The sequence below is a fragment of the Melanerpes formicivorus genome, unplaced genomic scaffold, assembly GCF_026170545.1.
Source record: "Melanerpes formicivorus ecotype bairdi unplaced genomic scaffold, bMelFor1.0.p_v2 SCAF_68, whole genome shotgun sequence".
Taxonomy (NCBI): domain Eukaryota; kingdom Metazoa; phylum Chordata; class Aves; order Piciformes; family Picidae; genus Melanerpes; species Melanerpes formicivorus.
In genome coordinates this window covers 320,084-340,862 of record NW_027142420.1, presented here as the reverse complement: position 1 = coordinate 340,862, position 20,779 = coordinate 320,084, and the positions used below count along the sequence as shown (strand labels likewise).

General features: G+C 43.4%; 1 protein-coding gene across 9 annotated transcripts in view; it reads left to right on the top strand.

Annotated features, from left to right (window-relative positions):
- GPHN (gephyrin) overlaps nt 1–20,779 on the top strand; it is a 275,331-nt gene that overhangs the window by 210,720 nt on the left and 43,832 nt on the right. For all 9 annotated transcript variants that reach the window (XM_068162859.1, XM_068162862.1, XM_068162860.1 and 6 more), the window contains 3 exons: nt 3,609–3,651; nt 9,705–9,842; nt 15,049–15,141. In XM_068162859.1, the coding sequence (XP_068018960.1) occupies nt 3,609–3,651; nt 9,705–9,842; nt 15,049–15,141 (274 nt within the window). The remainder of the gene's footprint in view (nt 1–3,608; nt 3,652–9,704; nt 9,843–15,048; nt 15,142–20,779) is intronic.

Sequence of the window (20,779 nt, the reverse complement as noted above, 5' to 3'; positions counted from 1 at the left end):
CTTCAGCCAATGGGAGAAAGCTTGCTCTACATTCCAGCGTGATGAAGTTATGTCTTAAAGAAGAGAAAATCCAGCTTGCCTAAAACCAGAGTAATGTGAACTGAATGCTTTGGGGTTTGTTCCATCCTGCCTGAATTATGCAGGGGAGTGGTACTGGCTGGTAACCCACAATATCTTTTGCCAAGGTACATTGCGAGCCAAGAGATTATAGAAGGGACAAATGATAAACCTGTGCTTTCCCTGTGAAAGGAGACACAGCTGTAGGTTATTGTTTCTGTGACTACCTGTGAATGAGAAGAATTATAGTAAATAATACTGCTGATCACTCACCCCAGTCAAGTGTGGATGTAATGTCAATTCTTCACTTAGCAATAGCTGTGAAGATGAGCCTGAGTTTTCATAAATGTCACAAATAAAGTAGCAAAACATGCAAATAATGAATATGATAAAAGGCACTTAAAGAACATGACCCCATGTATACAACACTCCATTGCCGCTAGAACTGTATGTGTTAAAAGAGCTGCTGGGTTTTATTCCAAGCCATACTCTACTGCAGTTTTGTTGAAAAATAAAATTTAGGCTATCAATGTGTGATTCATATTAAACAAACAACTATTATGTAATAACTAATTTTCATATCAGTTGTGTTAAAACTTGGTTTTATTCCGCAGCTGTGAGCATAGGTTGGGAAATGATCAAGTCTAGCTGATCAAGCCTTTTATTTTATTATCATGGACTCCTCTTCCACAGCTGCTTTTAAAATTTGTGGGAAGCAAATTATTTCTCATACTGCATATGTTGCCCATCAGGTGAGTGACAACATGGAACCTGTAGGCTGGGTATAAGAAATCAAAAAGTAATCTGCAAGTCCTCTGTGTGCACAGAACTAAAAAAATGACCTGTATGAGGCTGCCTGTGAAGCCAGCTGTCTTTTGTTGCCATTATCATTTGGACACTGTAAGAGCAAAATCTGTCAGCGCGTTTTTTTATATGAGAAGATTTGATCTGCAAATCTCAGCTGCTCTGTTCATTATAAATCTCTTGTTTTTGTCCATACACTAGCTCCACTATAGGTTGGAAGGGCTTAAAGATGAACTGAGGAGGAATAGAGGCTACAACTCGAGAGTAACTATTACTGCTCAAAGGAGCTGTTTTCCATTCGCAAACATTGCTTTGCGCTATGGGTTTGGGCTCCTTCTGTTCCTCCACTTTGTTGAAGACTCTCTCTTGACTTCCATTTTACTTCTTTAGCACTGTCTTTGTCTGCTAACATTTTTCCTCTTTCTCTAGTAGCTTTTATCTGTGTCCTTTGGATTACATGTTTTACTTAGTTTGTTTTAGTAGATTGTTCCAAATGTTCATGCTTTGTATTTTATTTTATTTTTTCCACTGTTTCCTTTGGGACTACATTATCTCACTGAGTTTCATTCCACAGTTTGCTGAATTGCTTGGTTATTTTGCAGCAGGGCCATTTCTTGTTTCCTCTTCTCATACGGTTTTCAGTGAGAAATAAGAGAGCCTCTTCCATTTTAAACAGTAGCCTTACACACGTAGACCCATGTCTTCTTTTGCACACTCTATCTTCTGCCTTGCCCCACCCATTCTGCTTCTTTCTTTCTCTTTCTGTCTGTGCCTCTCTCTCTTTTGTGCTTTCTTTCCTACCATTACACCATGTTTTTGGTCCAGAATTGTCCTTTGGTAAATTATAGATGAATATTTACTTCTTCCAAAGACAGCTCATATCATGCCTTTGTAATCTCCTAAAACAACTCTGGGCCAAATCTGGGTGTCATTAATACTTTGTTTGCAGTCTTCTTGTGTAGCATTTTTGGTGGGAAGGAGGGAGGGTTGGGGCTTTTTTCTGGATTTTTTTGTTGTCTGGGTTTTTTTTAAACAATAGTTTTTTTTCAAGGCAGGACTCCATAACCCACTTGCAACATTACTCTCCATAAGTTATTCCATTCCAATAAATAGACTGTGTCACGCTGTAGAATCCAGTTTTTTTATGTCGATATACATTTGGGGCAAGCTGCTGTGGAATGGAAGAAAGAGGTTTAGAAGTTGGGGCACAGCTGGTTTCAGCCTTAATTGGTTTTTCCTTTCTGAAGGCATCTTTTTGGGGGTTGAGTATGTACCATGCTGCATCAATTGTTAGACCACAGATATTGACAATTTCTGGACAATTTTTTCTGTAACTCCAAATTGAAACTGTTGTCTGAAAGGTAATCTGGACTTACTCCTTCACTTTTTCAGCAAAGACAGTTTTTCTGCAGGGAAATTATATCCCCAGCATCACCTGTGCTATTCCACTTCTTTCACCACATGCACACAGTTTTACTTTTTTGGTCCTCTTGCTGAAGCTTAGCAACACATTTGTTAGTAAAGTAAGAGAAGGATTCCTGATCCCTCAGAGGTTTGTCTTCCAGTGAAGTTTACTTTGGCTGGGGTTTAGAATAGAATAGAATAAACCAGGTTGGAAGAGACCTTCAAGACCATCACGTCCAACCTATCACCCAACACCACCCAATCAACTAACCCATGTAACCAAGCACCCTGTCAAGTCTCCTCCTGAACACCTCCAGTGACGGCGACTCCACCACCTCCCCAGGCAGCCCATTCCAATGGGTTTTGTCCACACAGAAAGTTTTTCACGCAAGAGTTAGCAGTTCAGTCAGCTGAGCTGCCAGGAGATAGCCTGCTGTTCAAATCAGTTCACCTGAAAGCTTTCAGGAGAATGAAAAAGAGCTGATGCTTCAGTATAGACGACTGTCTCGTGTTTACAGGACTAACCACCCTCAAAAAACAATTATTCTTTAAATCTCCATGGTGAACAGATGGAATTCGAAATACCCAGTCTTACTGGAACGTTAGACCAATGTCAATCCTCCAGTTTCTTGGAGTCAGACTAATATATCTGGAATAGCACAGTGGCAGCTAAGAGTATTTGTTTGTTGAGAAATCAGTTGTCATTCTCACACAGTTACTTTTCAAAGTGGAATTGCATTGTAAAAGTCATGCAGATCAAAGCATTTATTTTAACCAAACAGAAACCACTCGGTAAATTTATGTGGCTCCTTTCAGGAGCTGTTTATACAGTTGAGTTGCTTACGCAATTGTCTTACTAAATCTTCAGAATCAACAGAATCTAAATTGGGTATTTGCAACTCTTTCTGTAATACCTAAAAACATCAATAGTAGATTTTTGAAGTAAGCCATGGTAATACAGTTATGTTGGCATTTTGTCTAACCATAAACCAGAACCTGGGGTCAGAGTTACTGTAATTACAGTTGTGGATTTTCTGTTTAAAACTGGAGCTTAACACGTAATTTTAACTACTGTATTCTTTGAGTTTACTCTGTTACTGTCCTCAGGCCATCTTGTTTCTTAGGTGTGGGGGGGAGGGGGAAGTCAAAATGCTTATGTCAGATTCTGACCATCAGCTGCTACTCCTCTGCTTAAATATACTTACCTCGTGTAGAGTATGTAAGAATGTTATTGAAAATATGTATAGCCTCTGTCTTAGATCCCAGGAGCTTGCCCATTATATCTCTGTATTTTGCATTCTTGTTAACTTCTGTAGCTCATACACCCTGTGCTCTCTCTGCAGGTCCAGTCAAGGTGCAGCAGCAAGGAGAACATCCTCAGAGCAAGTAAGTACTGAAACTTCATAGCTCTATTGAGAAACTAAGACTGCTCAGAAGACAGCCAGTGATAGTCAGATGAGAAGGGAGTGTGGTTGAAACATAAGTGAGTTTGCAGAAGAAATTTAATAATGCAGTGAAATTCAGTCCAAAGGAAAAAGTAATAGTGTAAATATCTTGTAGCATTCCTGTGTTAATGAAGAGTTGCCTTTTCATTTTTATCCTTCCAATTTGTTCTTCTAATGACAGGGAGCTCTGTGTGCTTTGTGGTGGTGTGTTGTTGTAAGTGATCATACCTGCACAAGCTTTATGAACAAAAAGAATCAACACTGGAAGAGAATGAAAAAGAGAATTCTCAAGTTCAAGATATATGTGATTTTTATTATCATACCTGGAAATGGAATTGAATGTTGGGTTGCATAAAACCAAACCAAACCAAAAAATGTAGTGTCGTAGTTTCGGCTGGGTGCCCTCTGCTATGGGGGTGTTTCCTGTGAGTTATCACAGTATAACTAAGGTTGGAAGAGACCTCGAGGATCATCGAGTCCAACCTGTCAACACAGACCCCATGACTAGACCATGGCACCAAGTGCCACGTCCAATCCCCTCTTGAACGCCTCCAGGGACGGTGACTCCACCACCTCCCTGGGCAGCACATTCCAATGACGAATGACTCGCTCGGTGAAGAACTTCCTCCTCACCTCGAGTCTAAACCTCCCCGGCACAGCTTGAGACTGTGTCCCCTTGTTCTGGTGCTGGTTGCCTGGGAGAAGAGGCCAACCCCTTCCTGGCTACAACCACCTTTCAGGTAGTTGTAGAGGGCAACGAGGTCACCCCTGAGCCTCCTCTTCTCCAGGCTAAACAATCCCAGCTCCCTCAGCCTCTCCTCACAGGGCTGTGTTCAAGGCCTCTCCCCAGCCTTGTTGCCCTTCTCTGGACACCTTCAAGTGTTTCAATGTCCTTCTTAAACTGAGGGGCCCGGAACTGGACACAGGACTCAAGGTGTGGCCTAACCAAAGCAGAGTACAGGGGCACTATGACCTCCCTGCTCCTGCTGGCCACACTGTTCCTAATGCAGGCCAGGATGCCATTGGCCCTCTTGGCCACCTGGGCACACTGCTGGCTCATGTTTCGGCGGCTGTCGATCAGCACCTCCAAAGGTATTTCTACCATGATCCCTTGCACCACTTTAAGTTTTACGGCGGGGTCTGGCACTCCCTCTTTCCTTTCCTCCCCGACACCTGGTAACTGGGGGAGAGATCTCCCGGCCATGGGCCTGGCTAGGCCCAAGGCCACAGGGGGATGGGCAGTCTCAGATCTGGCCAGCTGAGACTAGCCTAGCAGTGTGGGGGGAAGGAGGAGCCCTGGGGGTCTTGGGTGCACCCTCAGGTGGGGATGGGATCTCTCTGGGACTGTTTTGGGGTCTCTCTTGTCACTGTGTTTCTAGCCTTCTGCACGCACGCGCTGTTCTCTATTTAAACCTTCCATCACTTTTGCAATCTGTTTGTCTGAGAAATTATTTCTGCGTGTGGTGGGGAGAGGGTTTACCCCAACCCATTTATATGTAGAGATTACAGATTTTATTCAGATGACCTTGCACAATTCATGTACTTTGTTTCATGGGAATCTTTCCTTGTCTTAAATGTCATCCACCATATATGTGTGTGTGTGTATATAACACAAGAGAAATGGGAAGTTGTTTGATGACAGGAGGAAAGGCTGTCAGAAATTTTCTCTCTTATACAACCAATTCACTTAGGTGCTTCAGAGATAGAGGATTATTTTGATATACAAAATGCTACTCCACGTAAGTAGTTATTTTTAAAGCCATCTGACATTGTCCATTAGCCAACAATAACTTGGGAAGGTATGAGGAGTTGTTACATATCATATACTTGTAATTGAAAAGTACCACTTAGGAATTATAGAATTTAGAAAAGTCATTAGTTTTCTGTCTCCAGATCTGCTCAGATGTATGGTACTTCTAAAAGAAGAATTAGGATTTGTTCCTAGGCTGGAGCATCACTGCTGTGAGGACAAGCTGAAGGAGCTGGGGGTGTTCTGCCTGGAGAAGAGAAGACTCCAGGGGGACCTTAGAGCTGCCTTCCAGTACCTGAAGGGAACCTGCAGGAAGAATAGAATAGAATAGAATAGAATAGAATAGAATAGAATAGAATAGAATAGAATAGAATAGAATTAACCAGGTTGGAAAAGACCTTGGAGATCATTGAGTCCAACCTGTCACCCAACACCATCCAATCAACCAAACCATGGCACCAAGCGCCTCATGCATTCTCTTCCTCCAGTGATGGAGACTCCACCACCTCCCTGGGCAGCACATTCCAATGGCCAATCACTCTTTCTGTGAAGGACATTGAGACACTTGGATGTGTCCAGAGAAGGGCACAAAGCTGGGGAGGGGTTTGGAGCACAGCCCTGTGAGGAGAGGCTGAGGAAGCTGGGGTTGTTTAGCCTGGAGAACAGGAGGCTCAGAGGAAACCTTGTTGTCTACTACTACCTGAGGGGAGATTGTAGTTGGGTGGGGGTTGGTCTCTTCTGCCAGGCAACCAGCACCGGAAGAAGAGGACACAGTCTCAAGCTGCAACAGGGGAGGTTTAGGCTGGATGTTAGGAAGAAATTCTTCCCATTTGCCATTGGAAGGTGGTGGAGTCACCATCACTGGAAGTGTTCAAGAAGAGACTGGATGAGGCACCCAGTGCCATGGCTTAGCTGATTACATGGTATTGGGTGATAGAAACATAGAATCAATAAGGTTGGAAAAGACCTCAGAGATCATCAAGTCCAACCTATCACCCAACACCCCATGACTAGACCATGGCACCAAGTGCCATGTCCAATCCCCTCTTGAACACCTCCACGGACAGTGACTCCACCACCTCCCTGGGCAGCACATTCCAATGGCTGGACTTGATCTTGGAGATCCCTTCCAACCTGGTCTGGTCTGGTCTGGTCTGGTCTGGTCTATTCTATTCTACTCTATTCTATTCCACTCCATTCCGTTCCATTCTATTCTACTCCGTTCCATTCCATTCCATTCCATTCCATTCCATTCCATTCCATTCCATTCCATTCCATTCCATTCCATTCCATTCCATTCCATTCCATTCCATTCCATTCCATTCCATTCCATTCCATTCCATTCCATTCCATTCCATGGCATTCTATTCTGTTGTATTCTGTTATATAGGTGTAAGTCAATTTAAGAAATGTGGCTTTGTATCATTTGAGTTCATAATTCTGATGGTTCAAAAAGCACACTCACATGTCTTTAGTATCAGAATTGGAGTGTGAAGTAGGTAGTACTATTGGGAAGCTAAATGAGTGGTTAGTCAAAGTAATTAAGGAATGTAAATAATCTCTAAGCTTCTCAGTCCCCGTGAAACTGGCTGCAGAGAGGCAGGGTCAGAGTGTCTAGAGACATGACAAGGGGAAATGGTTTGAAGCTGAGGCAGAGCAGGGTCAGACTGGAGCTGAGGAAGAAGTTCTTCAGCAGGAGGGTGGTGAGACTCTGGCACAGGCTGCCCAGGGAGGCTGTGGCTGCCTCCTCCTTGAGGGTGTTGAAGGCCAGGCTGGACGAGGCCTTGAGCAGCTGAGTCTAGCTGAGACGTATCCCTGCCCATGGTGGGGATGTTTGTAGCAGGTGATCTCTGAGGTCCCTTCCCAGCTAGGAGATAGGGAGAGAGAAAAGTTTGTAGTTGTGTGTGGTTCTTCCTTTCTTCATTAAAGTTACTAATGCTGCTGTTAAACCTGAAGAGGCTCTGTTTTGAGTGTGCATTTTCTTGGTCTTCCAGTGAAGAAATGATGACATTTTAGGTACTGGTACAAAGTTGTCAGAGGTTAGGGGATTTTTATCTATTCTCAAACAAACTGTGCTGAAGAATACATTCTCAGTAGCTTTTAAGAAAACCTGTGACTCGAGCAAATGACACAAGTTAGACACAGAGGTCTGAATCTGGGCACGAGTCGAAGCCTTTGAACTTACATTTCAAGAATTAAAGAGGTGAGCTGTTAGCTTTCGAAGTAGCTAGCAGTGAGTTTTACGTAGCGAGAAAACAAACATTCAAGCACCTAATGGCTGTAGCAGAGTTTGTTTGCTGCCACACTATTCCCCCAGCTTTCACTGCTGTGACTGATTTTTTTGTAGTATTTTCCTTCATCTTTTTCAACTTCTTCTTTTAAGAATTTTTTTTCATTCTTTTATACAGTCAAGAGAAAGTTGTTGACACATATTGGGTGGAATCTGCAGGACCTGCAGAGATGATAGTGTTGTTAAAGCAGGGTTTCATTCTTTTCATTCTCTATGCAGAGAAAAGTATGGGAAGTTTGACTGTCTCTCACAAATGCTTTTCTTTCCTTTTCCTCATTGTCATTGAGGTTGCTAACAAAATACAGACATCATAGTGCAAAGTGTAGGCTTACATCCCTGCTGTTGAATCTAAGGATGCAGTTGTTCCACTAGTTACACCTTTATCTCTTACCTTTTATTTTGGATCGTTTCTCCCCAGTTTGCTTATGAGAAAGTCATGTTTAAGAGTATCATATAGTGAAAATCTATCTCAGCAGCTATTTCTGTCTTCCTCAGTATGCAAACTGCTAGGTTAAGGAAAGGATTTAAGTCAGTCAGAAATTACTGGAGCTTGACAAATTTGCAGCACCTGCTTTTTTGCCGTGTCCTCTTCTAAATATGTACAAAGAGGTACAATGTTCAGGTTGTTTCTTCCAGAATCTCTCTTGGGACTGGAATTACATGGGCAGTTTTATTTGTCTGTACTTCTTTCTCTTAAAGGAAGAATATAAATTAATGAACCATCTCCCACACAGAGACCAGCATGTGTCACTACTGAAAGAAATTTTGTATGGATGGATTGGTTAAGGGCCCTCCTCTTCCGAAGCAAAAACTGAGACTGCTTGATTAAGTAGTTGCTTTTCATTAGAAGGCTATGCTTAAAGCACAAATTTGTTGGTTTTTTTATAGAACATGAAAGCATGTGCAAGAGCAAATGAGATATTTAGGTAGCTGCTGCAAAGCAAAACCGTGTCATTACAAATTAGTGTATATCATTTGTTAATGCTAGCTCAGTGTAATTTGTGTTGCTTTACATATCACACGCAGAGGGAACATCATATGGTTTGGCTCTTCTATAAATCCCTGCTTGTTCCAGGCAAATCCATTCCAGACATTTCTACAAATGTTATTGCTTGATTTTCTGCTTTGTATCTGTTCCTCATTTATGTGTTCCTACAGCAGTTTTCTCTTTTCCATTGCTTACCTTCACTTTCTAAGTCCTTCAGTGTTTGCTGTCTCATTGTTTGCTCTCTCAATATCAAGAAACCAAACTGTTGCTGGCTTCATTTTCAAACAACTTTTGTTGTATTTTCTCCCAACCTGTCACTCGTACCCAGGAAAAGTAAGCTTCCATACATCTGTCCTACTACCTTCACACAAATTATACATTTAAATATCTCTTTGTACTACAAAATCTTGACCATGGGCAGGATGTCCACTAGTTGGAAACTGTTAGGTGTTCTGACTGTCCAGTGATTCCACTGTACTTCCCTCTATCCATCTTTCAAACCTTTTGACTGCCACCTCACTCTTGGCTTGCACACTCGCTGGGACAGTGTCTGCCTTTATGCTCAATCTGAGCACCACACCTAGCATACTGACGTGGAGAACAGAATGAGGAGTGAGTTGTCCTGAGTGCACAGAACTGGTTTAGCCTCAGTTTGTCATCCTCAGTGTAAAATGCTTCATCACCTTGAGGAGTTTCTGTTTCCAACTAACTGATCCTTTTATGCTCATCGGGACTTGCTGCATTGTTTTCATTCACTTTCATGAACTTTTTCAACTGTAAATTGCATTTTGCTGCTTTTATGCAGTTGAATCAGTGCCTTTGCAGTGTCTGAAGCAAATGCTCACCAGTGATAGCTAATGTAATGTACCCTGGAGTGCTGGGTTTTCAGGGAGGTGGTTTCAAAGAGTGTCACTGCTTACCTCTACACGTCATAACTTACATAAAGTTGGTGCTCTCTTGTGGCAGGTCACAGTGCTGTTGACATTACCAAGGTAGCAAGAAGACACCGCATGTCTCCGTTCCCATTGACCTCTATGGACAAGGCCTTCATCACAGTTCTGGAGATGACCCCAGTGCTTGGAACAGAAATCATCAATTACAGAGGTAATTTAAGTTGGATTCTTTGTGAGGATTATGGTTGCTATCTCCTTATTGTACAACCTTCTTAAGTCACAGCGTTAGCTACATTTAGTCCAAACAGATGTAATGAAATAAAGGACAAAAGTCTGGTGTGCACCTCCCTGAAAAATGAGCACAGCAGATCTTTGGTTTGCAATATAAGGTACTGTTATGGTACTGTAGCATGATTCTTCTCCAGTTTTTTAAACCTCTAGTGCAAAACTTCAGTGAAGAAATAAGGTTTTGAATTTGTGTTGTATAGGGAAAAATGAGTATTGATAAGCTGTGATTTTTCCCTTTTTTTTTTCCTCCTTGATTCTGTATGTTTTGTCCTTTTATCTATACTTTCATTTTTGTCCTGGGTTTGGCGAGGCTAGAGTTAATTTCTTCCCCAGAAGCTGGGAGGGGCCACACCTAGAAGACCCAGCTGAAGCAGCCAGGGGGGTATTGCTACCATTAAAGATCATGTCCACCACATAAAAGGGCAGAGCTGGCACAGGCAGCAGGAGCAGTTGGTGGGTTGGCAAAGCATTGGCTGCATTGTGTGAGCACATCATGATTTACTTGTTTCATGTATTACTTTTTTTACAATTGCTGTTATTCACGTTGTTCATTTGTTCATTGTGTTGCTCTGTTAAACTCATTTTATCTCAACTCACTGGGTCTTGCATTTCACTCCCAGTTCTTCCTTCCCATCCTGCTGGGGGAAGGAAGCTTGGATGCCCATGGTGTGGGAGCTGCATGTGGCTCAGCTACAGCTGAGCCTGAAACCACAACAGTTTCTCTCCATCTTTACACTGCTGGATGGAAACTTACTGTTTCACAAGACTTTTTTTTTGTGTTTCTGCCTTTCTTTGTTTTTCTGGACAGAAGCTGTGTTCTCCACAGAATTTAATAACATGTAGCTAAAAAATACTGTTCTAGGTAGACAGAAAAGAAGTGTAATCCTTACATGCAACATGTGTGTGCATTTTCTTGGTCTTCCAGTGAAGAAATGATGACATTTTAGGTATTGGTACAAAGTTGTCAGAGGTTAGGGGATTTTTATCTATTCTCAAACAAACTGTGCTGAAGAATACATTCTCAGTAGCTTTTAAGATAATCTGTGACTTGAGCAAAGGATGCAAGTTAGACACAGAGGTCCGAATCTGGGCACGAGTCAGAGCCTTTGAACTTACATTTCAAGAATTAAAGAGGTGAGCTGTTAGTTTTTGACAGAAAAGAAGCGTAATCATTACATGCTACACGTGTCTTGATATGCTAATAATGATGCTCCAGTCTTTCTGCAGACGTGTTTATACCAACGGGAGGTACCAGCCTTTTTGTCTGCCTGATTTGTAAACTTTTTCACTAGAACTATGGTGAAATCAGGCAAAATTGACACATATATAGTTTCCTGTTGTCATGTGCATCTGACAAGCTTTCACCATGTAATGTATGTTAGTATTAAAAAGCATTCAAAATACTCACCAAGTAGAAGGTCTCTTAGTACTGAAAATGTTACTATGCCAGTAACAGTGATTGTGTTCAGACCACACGCTTTCCAAAAGGTCTTTACAGCGACAGGATGGAGCTAATTGGTCTTAGCTAGAGGCTTATATTCTCCAGAGCATCCAATTCAGGCTGATTCTAAATTTAGAACATACTGATTATTATTCCTGGCACTGTTATTTAAAAAATAAGGTTCTGAGTCTACTGAGACAGTTCTCATTTCTCTGCAAGGAAAGTGAAATGTCTGAAGTTCCAGGATTGCAATTTATTTCATTAACAAATTACCTAATTAATTTTAACCTGGTTTATTTACATTACTATACACATTATACGTATATATAATATACATATTATACATACTATACATAAATAAAGCTGCTGAATGTGACCCTGTACAAGTAGCCAGTACAGCCCTGAGTTTAGTCTTGATTAAGTCAGGACACGTCGTAGTCTCTCAAATCTAAGAGAGTGTAAGAGGGAGGATGGGCACAGTTGTCTTCTGAAACGTGATTTTTCACATTGGTGTGTGTCTTGTTCAGTGCCTGTACAGATCATCTACAGACAGGCCATCAACACTTTCAGAGGTGCCAGAAACCAAAGGAACCTGACATCATCAATATCTGATATGAAGCCTCCAGTTGGAATTTTATTCTAGCTAAATGCAGTCACATGAACAATGCTCCCTTGGTCAATAAGGTTAAGTTTTTAGACAGTGATAGTGATTATTCTTACAAAACTAAGAAGAGGTAGAACATTAACTGACAGTAAAATACAAAGCAGAGGTGTAAGCCACACTTGGTGGTCGTCAGCCTCAGAATGCAGCAGGTTTTCTGATATAATCCAAGAGCCCTGTAACTTGTGTGGAGCTTGAACTTTTTTTCCACTACTTATTCATTTGGAACTAGGTGAATATTTTGGTAGCATTGTCTTTTCACATCACCCTGAAGTGCTGCCAGGGCAACATTTACAAAATGGGAGCAAGTCCATCACCTCTAGTACCGTATCTGTCTCATTGCTTTATCCCAGTACCAATAGCCTGAGAAATCAAAAATATTCACAGAACTGTACCAGTTTGACCAGCTAAGCTTTAGAAAACATCTACATTTGAAAAGTGATTTTAATGTAATTCTCCATTTTGTGTTAGAATCAGAAAGCTATCACATAGGGCACTATGATGGCATTAAACTATTTCAGAACATCTTTTGGGAATTGCAATTAATCAAAATAAGGCCAAATGGAGGTACTTCAGATTGTCCTTTAGTTGCTGATTTGCTTCATTTTAAACACCTAAAGCTTCAGCAAATAATTCTTGAATTTTTCTCCCCCTAATGAAGTGCATTCTCACTACTGCCTGGCCATGTATTCCCTTCGAATATTGCATGGCAGACTGCCAGGAACATACTGTTCAACTTTGCTGTAATTGATGTGATTTTGTATGCAGACAAGGAGTAAAATGAAGACATAACATGCCTGCTAAAATTAGAAGCATCACTTCTGTCTGAGATTTTGCACATCTCTGAACAGAGGGTGTTTTATCTAGACCTTTGATAGCTGCCTTTTCTGTGCTGTAGTTCAGATGTCAGTATCTGCATTCTTTTTTTCTATGCAAGTGTACAAGTTTGGGTGAGCTTTCTAACAACTTTGTATTGTGTATGACAGTGGTACAGAGACATATCAGTAGCCATCAGCTAAGGCACTAAGGTGCTTTCCTACTTGTTTTAACAGGTTTTATCAGCATTTTCATGGCAATACCTTTCAAAAATGCAACATAAATATTCACCTCAGCCCTGAAGTTGATACTCATGGATATAAGCTATAGATGGATATAAGCTATAGTTACAGATATGGTGCTGTAGTTATTATAATTAATTACTAACTTGATCACTTTGTACAAATAAAATACCATCTCTAGTACAATGCCATTTCACTGGAACTGAACACTTTCCAATCAACTAGGTGCACTTTCTAACAAAACCTATCCACTTGGTGTGCAGTGTGAGGGCTTAGGTCTTCTACCTTCCCAGCAAATCCAGAACCAAATCATTGACTTGTTTTGCTCAGGAAAGACCTTTAAAATCACAGGGTCTGCTTCTAGTGTTGATTTCCCTATCTGTAAAGCAAGAAACACTTTATGTGCTTCACTCTTTTTTTGGCCTGTCTGAAAGATCATAATCTATAAAATCCACACAGGTTCTCCTGGCAGAAATATTCACACATCCTCTTACACCTTCATACTTTCATCTGGATATTGCCTTCCTGTGTTGCAACACACTCCTATTATAGGATGGGCTGCTTCTGCTTAAATGTACTGGAATCATGCCCATCTTGATCGTTCTGACCTGTGCCCCTTCCCAGTCTGTCTAACCACACATGTATCTTCTTTCTCACTCTCCTGCTGTATGAAGAAATAGTTTCATAGTTTCATTCAGGGTTGGAAGGGACCACAAGGATCATCTAGTTCCAACCCCCCTGCCATGGGCAGGGACACCCCACACTAGATCAGGCTGGACAGAGCCTCATCCAGCCTGGGCTTAAACACCCCCAGGGACGGGGCCTCGACCACCTCCCTGGCCAACCCATTCCAGGGCTTCATCACACTCATGGTGAAGAACCTCCTCCTCACATCCAGCCTGAATCTCCCCACCTCCAGCTTCATTCCATTCCCCCTAGTCCTATCACTACCTGAGATCCTGAGAAGTCCTTCCCCAGCCTTCCTGTAGGCCCCTTTCAGATACTGGAAGGCGACAATTAGGTCACCTGGGAGCCTTCTCTTCTGCAGACTGAACAGCCCCAACTCCTTCAGTCTGTCCTCATAGGAGAGGTGCTCCAGCCCTCTTATCATCCTTGTGGCCCTTCTCTGGACACGTTCCAGCATAATAAGATACACATTTTCCACTCTGTTCTACCTCATACAGAAAAACCCCCAACTCTTGCTGGTGCCACAAAAGGAGAAAAGTAGTGCACACTTGGCTGAGGGTGAAGTAATTAATATCAGTCCCTACAGCCAGGCAGAGCCAAATTACAACTCATCAGTCATAGCTGCTAAGTGAAGGGAAAGGGTATATTTGAAACAGCTATTAAGGTATTTTGAAATATAACAATGTAAATTTACATAAATAATTCTGACACTTATATGCTCTCACCCTCCATTAAGCAGAAATGCTCTCGGCAATTAGGCAAAGCTGATCTAGTGCAGAACTTCTGACAGTTTATGTTGAGTCCTCTGAGCACAAGCCATCACCTTTCACCTTTAGCACGCAGGATTCGAATTTGAAATGTTATTTCAAAGGCTTTAAAAAAGCCACCACAAAAACAACCTTGAACAAAAACAAAAACCTGGAAGCCTGGGAAAGTGTTGTCTTTGTAAGAGATCTTAGAAGAAACACCCATCCTAGAGGAACAAATACTGCTTTGTACTGCCTGATCCTGTACAGAGCTATTACCTCTGGATTTGGACACATGGCATTCAGTTCTGCTGTCACCAGTTTCACCCTATCTAGGAAGACTTATTGAACAAATCTTTCCTCAATACTTTCAGACCCCAGCTGTTTTCCTTTTATGTAGAGGCAGAAATCAAAACCCTGAGATCTATCTGTGTCACATACACATCCATTTCATCCATCAGAGCATGGTGCTGTTCACTTTTCCCCCCTTCACTAGCCGTAATGACATGGAGTGTGGTCTTTTCTCGTTTTTCTAGATGGAATGGGCCGAGTCCTTGCTCAAGATGTATATGCAAAAGATAACCTACCGCCGTTTCCAGCATCAGTTAAAGACGGCTATGCTGTCAGAGGTAAGCTCTGGCTTTGTAGACATGCAGTGCAGTGTCTGTAAAGCCGCTTTAGAACATGGTAGTTCACCTATTTGGCATCCAGCAATGGCTGTTTCATTTGAGATTTGGTTCATCTCATTGCTGACATCACAGTTACTTGGTGAGTGCAGCTGCCTTAAAGAAAGAGCACGACACTGAATTCAAATCTTGTACCTAAGCAGACCAGAAATGTCCATCCACGAGTGCCCACAGGCATGCCCCTGTGTTGCTAGTTTCTTGGAAACAAAAATTCAGGAGAGTAACAGAACATCTGTTCCCAAATGGCAGATTCTTCTGTTCTTTTGTTACTGAATCAATCAGCAATTTCTTCTGTATCTGTTTTTTTGTGGAATGGCCACAGATCCAGCGTCCTGTGTGTGAGCTATGTTATGACTGCTTTACAGAATTGTCAAAAACACCTATCAGAGTGTACTCTTACAGACACACCTCAAAAGAAAATCTCATTTTTGCTTTGAAAATATCCCTGTTGCCCTATGTTAAGAAAATGAGTGGTGTGGCTTTATGGAGCATGCAGTGAGTGCTTCCCCAGGAGAACCAATCCACCCTCTGCTTTGACTCTAGGCGCTGCATGGTTTGGAGCAAGTTACTTCCCTTTTGTGAAGTAAGACTAACGATACTCGCCTCAGATGTCCATGGAGGAACAAAAATACACCATCAGACATTATCCTGTTAGTGATGTCATTGTGGTAGGGGGCTGAATCATTGTAGCAACATGTTGAAATTGGGACACAGTAGCCAACTCTCTTTTAGTAGTTTTTTTATTACTGGCAACTGAAACAATGGAAAGCAACTGTGAAATAGCCTGCCTGCAAACCTAGGGGTTTGGTGTAGTCTAAGAGCTTCCCCATGGATCTGACCTAAAAATAAAATTCCAGGTCTGCTATGCAAGTTTGATGGCAGCAGTCTGTTGTATTCACATGAGAGGGACAGGCAGACCAAAATGAGCAGTGAGGGTGGCAAGGGAATGCAGATGTGCGAGAGACAGAGGGAATGTAGTGCTGATGAAAGCTGAGTGGGCATCTCTGAGCAGAATGCTGACTGACAAGGACCTTGGGATCAAGCAAATGCTGTCCTGCAACCTGCTTGCTGGGAGCTGAGGGGAAGCCCAAGTACAGCCTCAGTAAACAGGCAGAATGAGCAGCATGATCACCAGTACTGTCGACAGCAACTTCTGTCAGAACCAACAAATGAGAGCCTGGTTTTGGTCCTAGATTCAAACAGAATAACAGCAAGGTCCTTGAATGCATCTAGAGCAGGGTAATAAAGCCAGAGAAAAGCCTGAAACTGATATCCTGTGAGGAGCACCTAAGGACTTTGGGTCTGTCTAGCCTGGAGAAGAGGCAGCTTATTGCTCCCTACAGCTTCCTGAGGAGGGGAAGTGGAGAGGGAAGTACTGGTCTCTTCTCCCAGGTATCCACTGATAGGACATGTGGGAATGATTCAATTCTGTGCCAGGAAAGGTTGATCAAACACTGGGACACTCTCTTCCTAGAGAGATGGCTGGTGCCTCAAGCCTGTTGGTGTTGAGGAGGCATTTGGACAATGCCCTTAACAACATGCTTCAACTTTTGGTGAGCCCTGAAGCGGTCACAGAATTGTAGAATTCTTAGGGTTGGAAAAGCTCTCTAAGATCAAGGCCAACCATTGATCTAACACCATCATGGCCATTGAACCACCTCCCAAAGTGCCATCTCTGCACATTTCTTGGACACCTCCAGGGACAGTGATTCCACCACCTCCCTGGGCAGCCTGTTCCAGTGCCTGAGCAGTCTTGCAGGAACAAAATTGTTCCTAATCTCCAACCTAAACCTCCCCCGGCACAATTTCAGGCCATTTCTTCTCTTCCTATCATCTGATACTCAAGAGAAGAGACTGACCTCCACCTCACTTCAAGCTCCTTTCAGATAGTTGTAGAGGGCAATGAGGTCTTCCTTCAGCCTTCTCTTCTCCACACTAAATAATCACAGTTCCCTCAGCTGTTCCTTCTGAGACTTGTTTTCTCGATCCTTTACCAGCTTTGTTGCCCTTTTCTGGACACACACCAACACCTCAATGGCTTTCCTGTAGTGAGGGATTCAAAGTGACCCCAGTATTCAAGGGGAGGCCTCACCAGTGCTGAGTACAGGGGCACGATCACTTCCCTACACCTGCTGGCCAGACTATTCCTGATCCAGAACAGGATGCTGTTCACCTTCTTAGCCACCTGAGCACACTGCTGGCTTGTGTTCAGCTGGCTGTCAAGCAACGCCTCAAGGTCCTTTTCCACCTGGCAATGTTTCAGCCACTCTGCCTGTAGTGTTGCTTTGGATTGTTGTGAGCCAAGTGCAGAATCTGGCTCTTGGCTTTGTTAACACCTCCTACAGCTGGCCTTGGCCAGGCTGTCCAGATCTCTGTGCAGAGCCTTCATACTTTCAAGTGCATCAACACTCCTAGGCAATTTATTGTCATCTGCAGATTGCCAAGGAACCCAGTACTGAGCTCTGGGGGACACCAGTAGTAACTGTCTGCCAACTGGATTGAGCTCCACTCACCACCAACTCTTTGGGCCTGGCAAGCCAGCCAGTTGTTAAAGTAGTGAATCATCCACCCATTCAAGCCATGAGCAGCCAGTTTCTCCAGGAGGATTCTATGGGAAACAGTGTCCAAGGTTTTGATAAACAACACCCACAGCTTTTCCCTCATCCACTGAATGGGTCACCTTGCTGTAGAAAGAGATCAGGTTGTTCAGCAGGACCTTCCCTGGCTGGACCTGATCATCTGGTTACTCTGCACATGCTGCATAAGAGCACTCAGTATGACCTGCTCCATGACCTTCCCTGGCACAGAGGTCAGACTGACAGTTCCGCAGTTGCCCAGGTCCTCCTTCCAAACCCATCTTGCAGATGGGTGTCACATTTGCCAATTTCCAGTCAGCCGGGAGCTCCCCAGCTAGCCAGGACTGCTGGTAAATGGTGGAAAGTGGCTTGATGAGCACTTCCACCAGCTCCCCCAGTGCCCTTGGGTGCTCACCATCTGGCCCCATAGACTCACCTATGTGTAACAGTGCAACAGGTCACTGACCATCTCCTCTTGGTCTCTGGGGGCTTCATTCTGCTCCCCATCCCTATCTTCCAGCTCAGGGGGCTGGGTATCTAGTGAACAACCAGCGTGTTGCAAAGAAGGTATGAAGTACCTCAGCCTTTTCCTCATCCTTGTCCACTGTGTTCCCTCCAGGATTCTCTGTACTCCTCCTTTTGTTGCTAATAGCTTTGTAGAAGCTAAATTAATTGCCAGTTGGGGTTTGGCCCTTCTAATTTTTTCCCTGCACAGTCTCATGATGATCTTGTAGTCAGGCAGCTGGACTACATGGTCATTGCAGGTCCCTTCCAACTGAAATAGTCCATTCTGTTCTATTCTTGCTGCTTTTGTAGACCTGTTATCTCAGGATATGAGAAACAAATCCTGTAGGCAGTGAAGATCTAGGAACTGTGTTGAGTAATATTATATGTTATTCAAAGATAAATATTTAAAGAGTCCTTTTCCACTTTCTTACTGTAGAGTTTGTTCTAAAGCTCATAGATTAGGCTGTTTAATAGGCTTTTTAAGTTAAATTAATCATTAGTCTTCAGATGTGACTAAGTACCAGGCAGAGCTGGAGCTGGTGTGTGAATTGCAGATGTGAGATATCATTGCCTCAATGGGCATCTTTCCTGAAAGCAATTCTCCCCAATAGGATAAGGTTAGCTAGCTGTGTGTCCAGCACTTCTGAAATAAAACAAGAGGTATTAAGATAAAGATTAGAATAGCATAGCATAGCATAACAAAGAATAGACCAGGTTGGAAGAGACCTTCAAGATCATCATGTCCAACCTATTGTCACAGATTAGACTTCATCTCTGCAAAGTTTTGATAGTTGAGGATTTAAAATTAATGTTTGAGTGGGAATGTATGAGCCCAGTTTGCCTGAACAGTCTCATCAGCAGGCCTGCTGTGCTTGCACAGGCAGAGCTGCTGGAGCCCCATGTGTGCTTTATGCCATGGCAGAACCTGGAATACCACTAATGCAGCTTGTTGAAAGACTTTTGAGGCAGGCAGAAGCTTAAACTTTGTTAGTAATCATGCCTTTGTTGTCCCTGTAAAAATACAGATTTGGCCAAATTAGAATTCCTGGATACTTTAAGTTTGTAAAATCAATGATTGCTGGCTTTTTATTTTTCAGAATGGCTTCAGTGGAAGGTACAAGGAAGCTGGTTCAGTGCAGCCTCCTTAAAATACAGACATGGATCAGACACCCCAGTTCTAATGTAGCAGTCCAGCTTACCTTGTCCTAGTGCTACTTAGAAAATGCCAAACCTCTGTGGTCGTCTGCACAAGTCTATAACCACTGCATTTTACTCCAAAGAGAGAATCTGGAAATACCAATATTCCATTGTTGTCTGGAAAAAAAGATGCATATGCACTTAATAAAATACACAGTTCCTCTGGGTTAGTTTCACATGAAAAAAGATTTGCTCATGGTGGAGATTCTTACTGAAATAATCTCGGGAAGAGTTTCATAGTTTCATAGTTTCATAGTTTCATCGTTTCATTCAGGGTTGGAAGGGACCACAAGGATCATCTAGTTCCAACCCCCCTGCCATGGGCAGGGACACCCCACACTAGATCAGGCTGGACAGAGCCTCATCCAGCCTGCTCTTAAACACCCCCAGGGACGGGGCCTCGACCACCTCCCTGGACAACCCATTCCAGGGTCTCACCACTCTCATGGTGAAGAACCTCCTCCTCACATCCAGCCTGAATCTCCCCACCTCCAGCTTCATTCCATTCCCCCTAGTCCTATCACTACCTGAGATCCTGAGAAGTCCTTCCCCAGCCTTCCTGTAGGCCCCCTTCAGATACTGGAAGGCGACAATCAGGTCACCTGGGAGCCTTCTCTTCTGCAGACTGAACAGCCCCAACTCCTTCAGTCTGTCCTCATAGGAGAGGTGCTCCAGCCCTCTGATCATCCTTGTGGTCCTTCTCTGGACACACTCCAGCACCTCCACATCCCTCTTGTAATAGGGGCTCCAGAACTGGACACAGTACTCCAGGTGGGGTCTCACCAGGGCTGAGTAGAGGGGGAGGATCACCTCCCTCGACCTGCTAGCCACACTTCTCCTGATGCAGCCCAGGATCTGATTGGCTTTGCGGGCTGCAAGTGCACACTGAGAGCTCATGTTGAGCTTTTTGTCCACCAGCACCCCCAAGTCTCTCTCCTCAGGGCTACTTTCCAGCCAGTCACTGCCCAGCCTGGATTTGTGCCTGGGATTGCCTCGACCCAGATGCAGGACCCTGCACTTGCTCTTATTGAACTTCATGAGGTTGGCTTGTGCCCACCTCTCCAGCCTGTCGAGGTCCCTCTGGATGGCCTCCCTTCCCTCCAGCGTGTCTGCTGCACCACAAAGCTTCGTGTCATCAGCAAACTTGCTGAGGGTGCACTCAGTGCCACTGTCCATGTCCCCCACAAAGATGTTGAACAAGACAGGTCCCAGGACTGATCCCTGAGGGACTCTGCTTGTCCCTGGCCTCCACTGGGACATGGAGCCATTGACAGCCACTCTTTGGGTGCGGCCATCAAGCC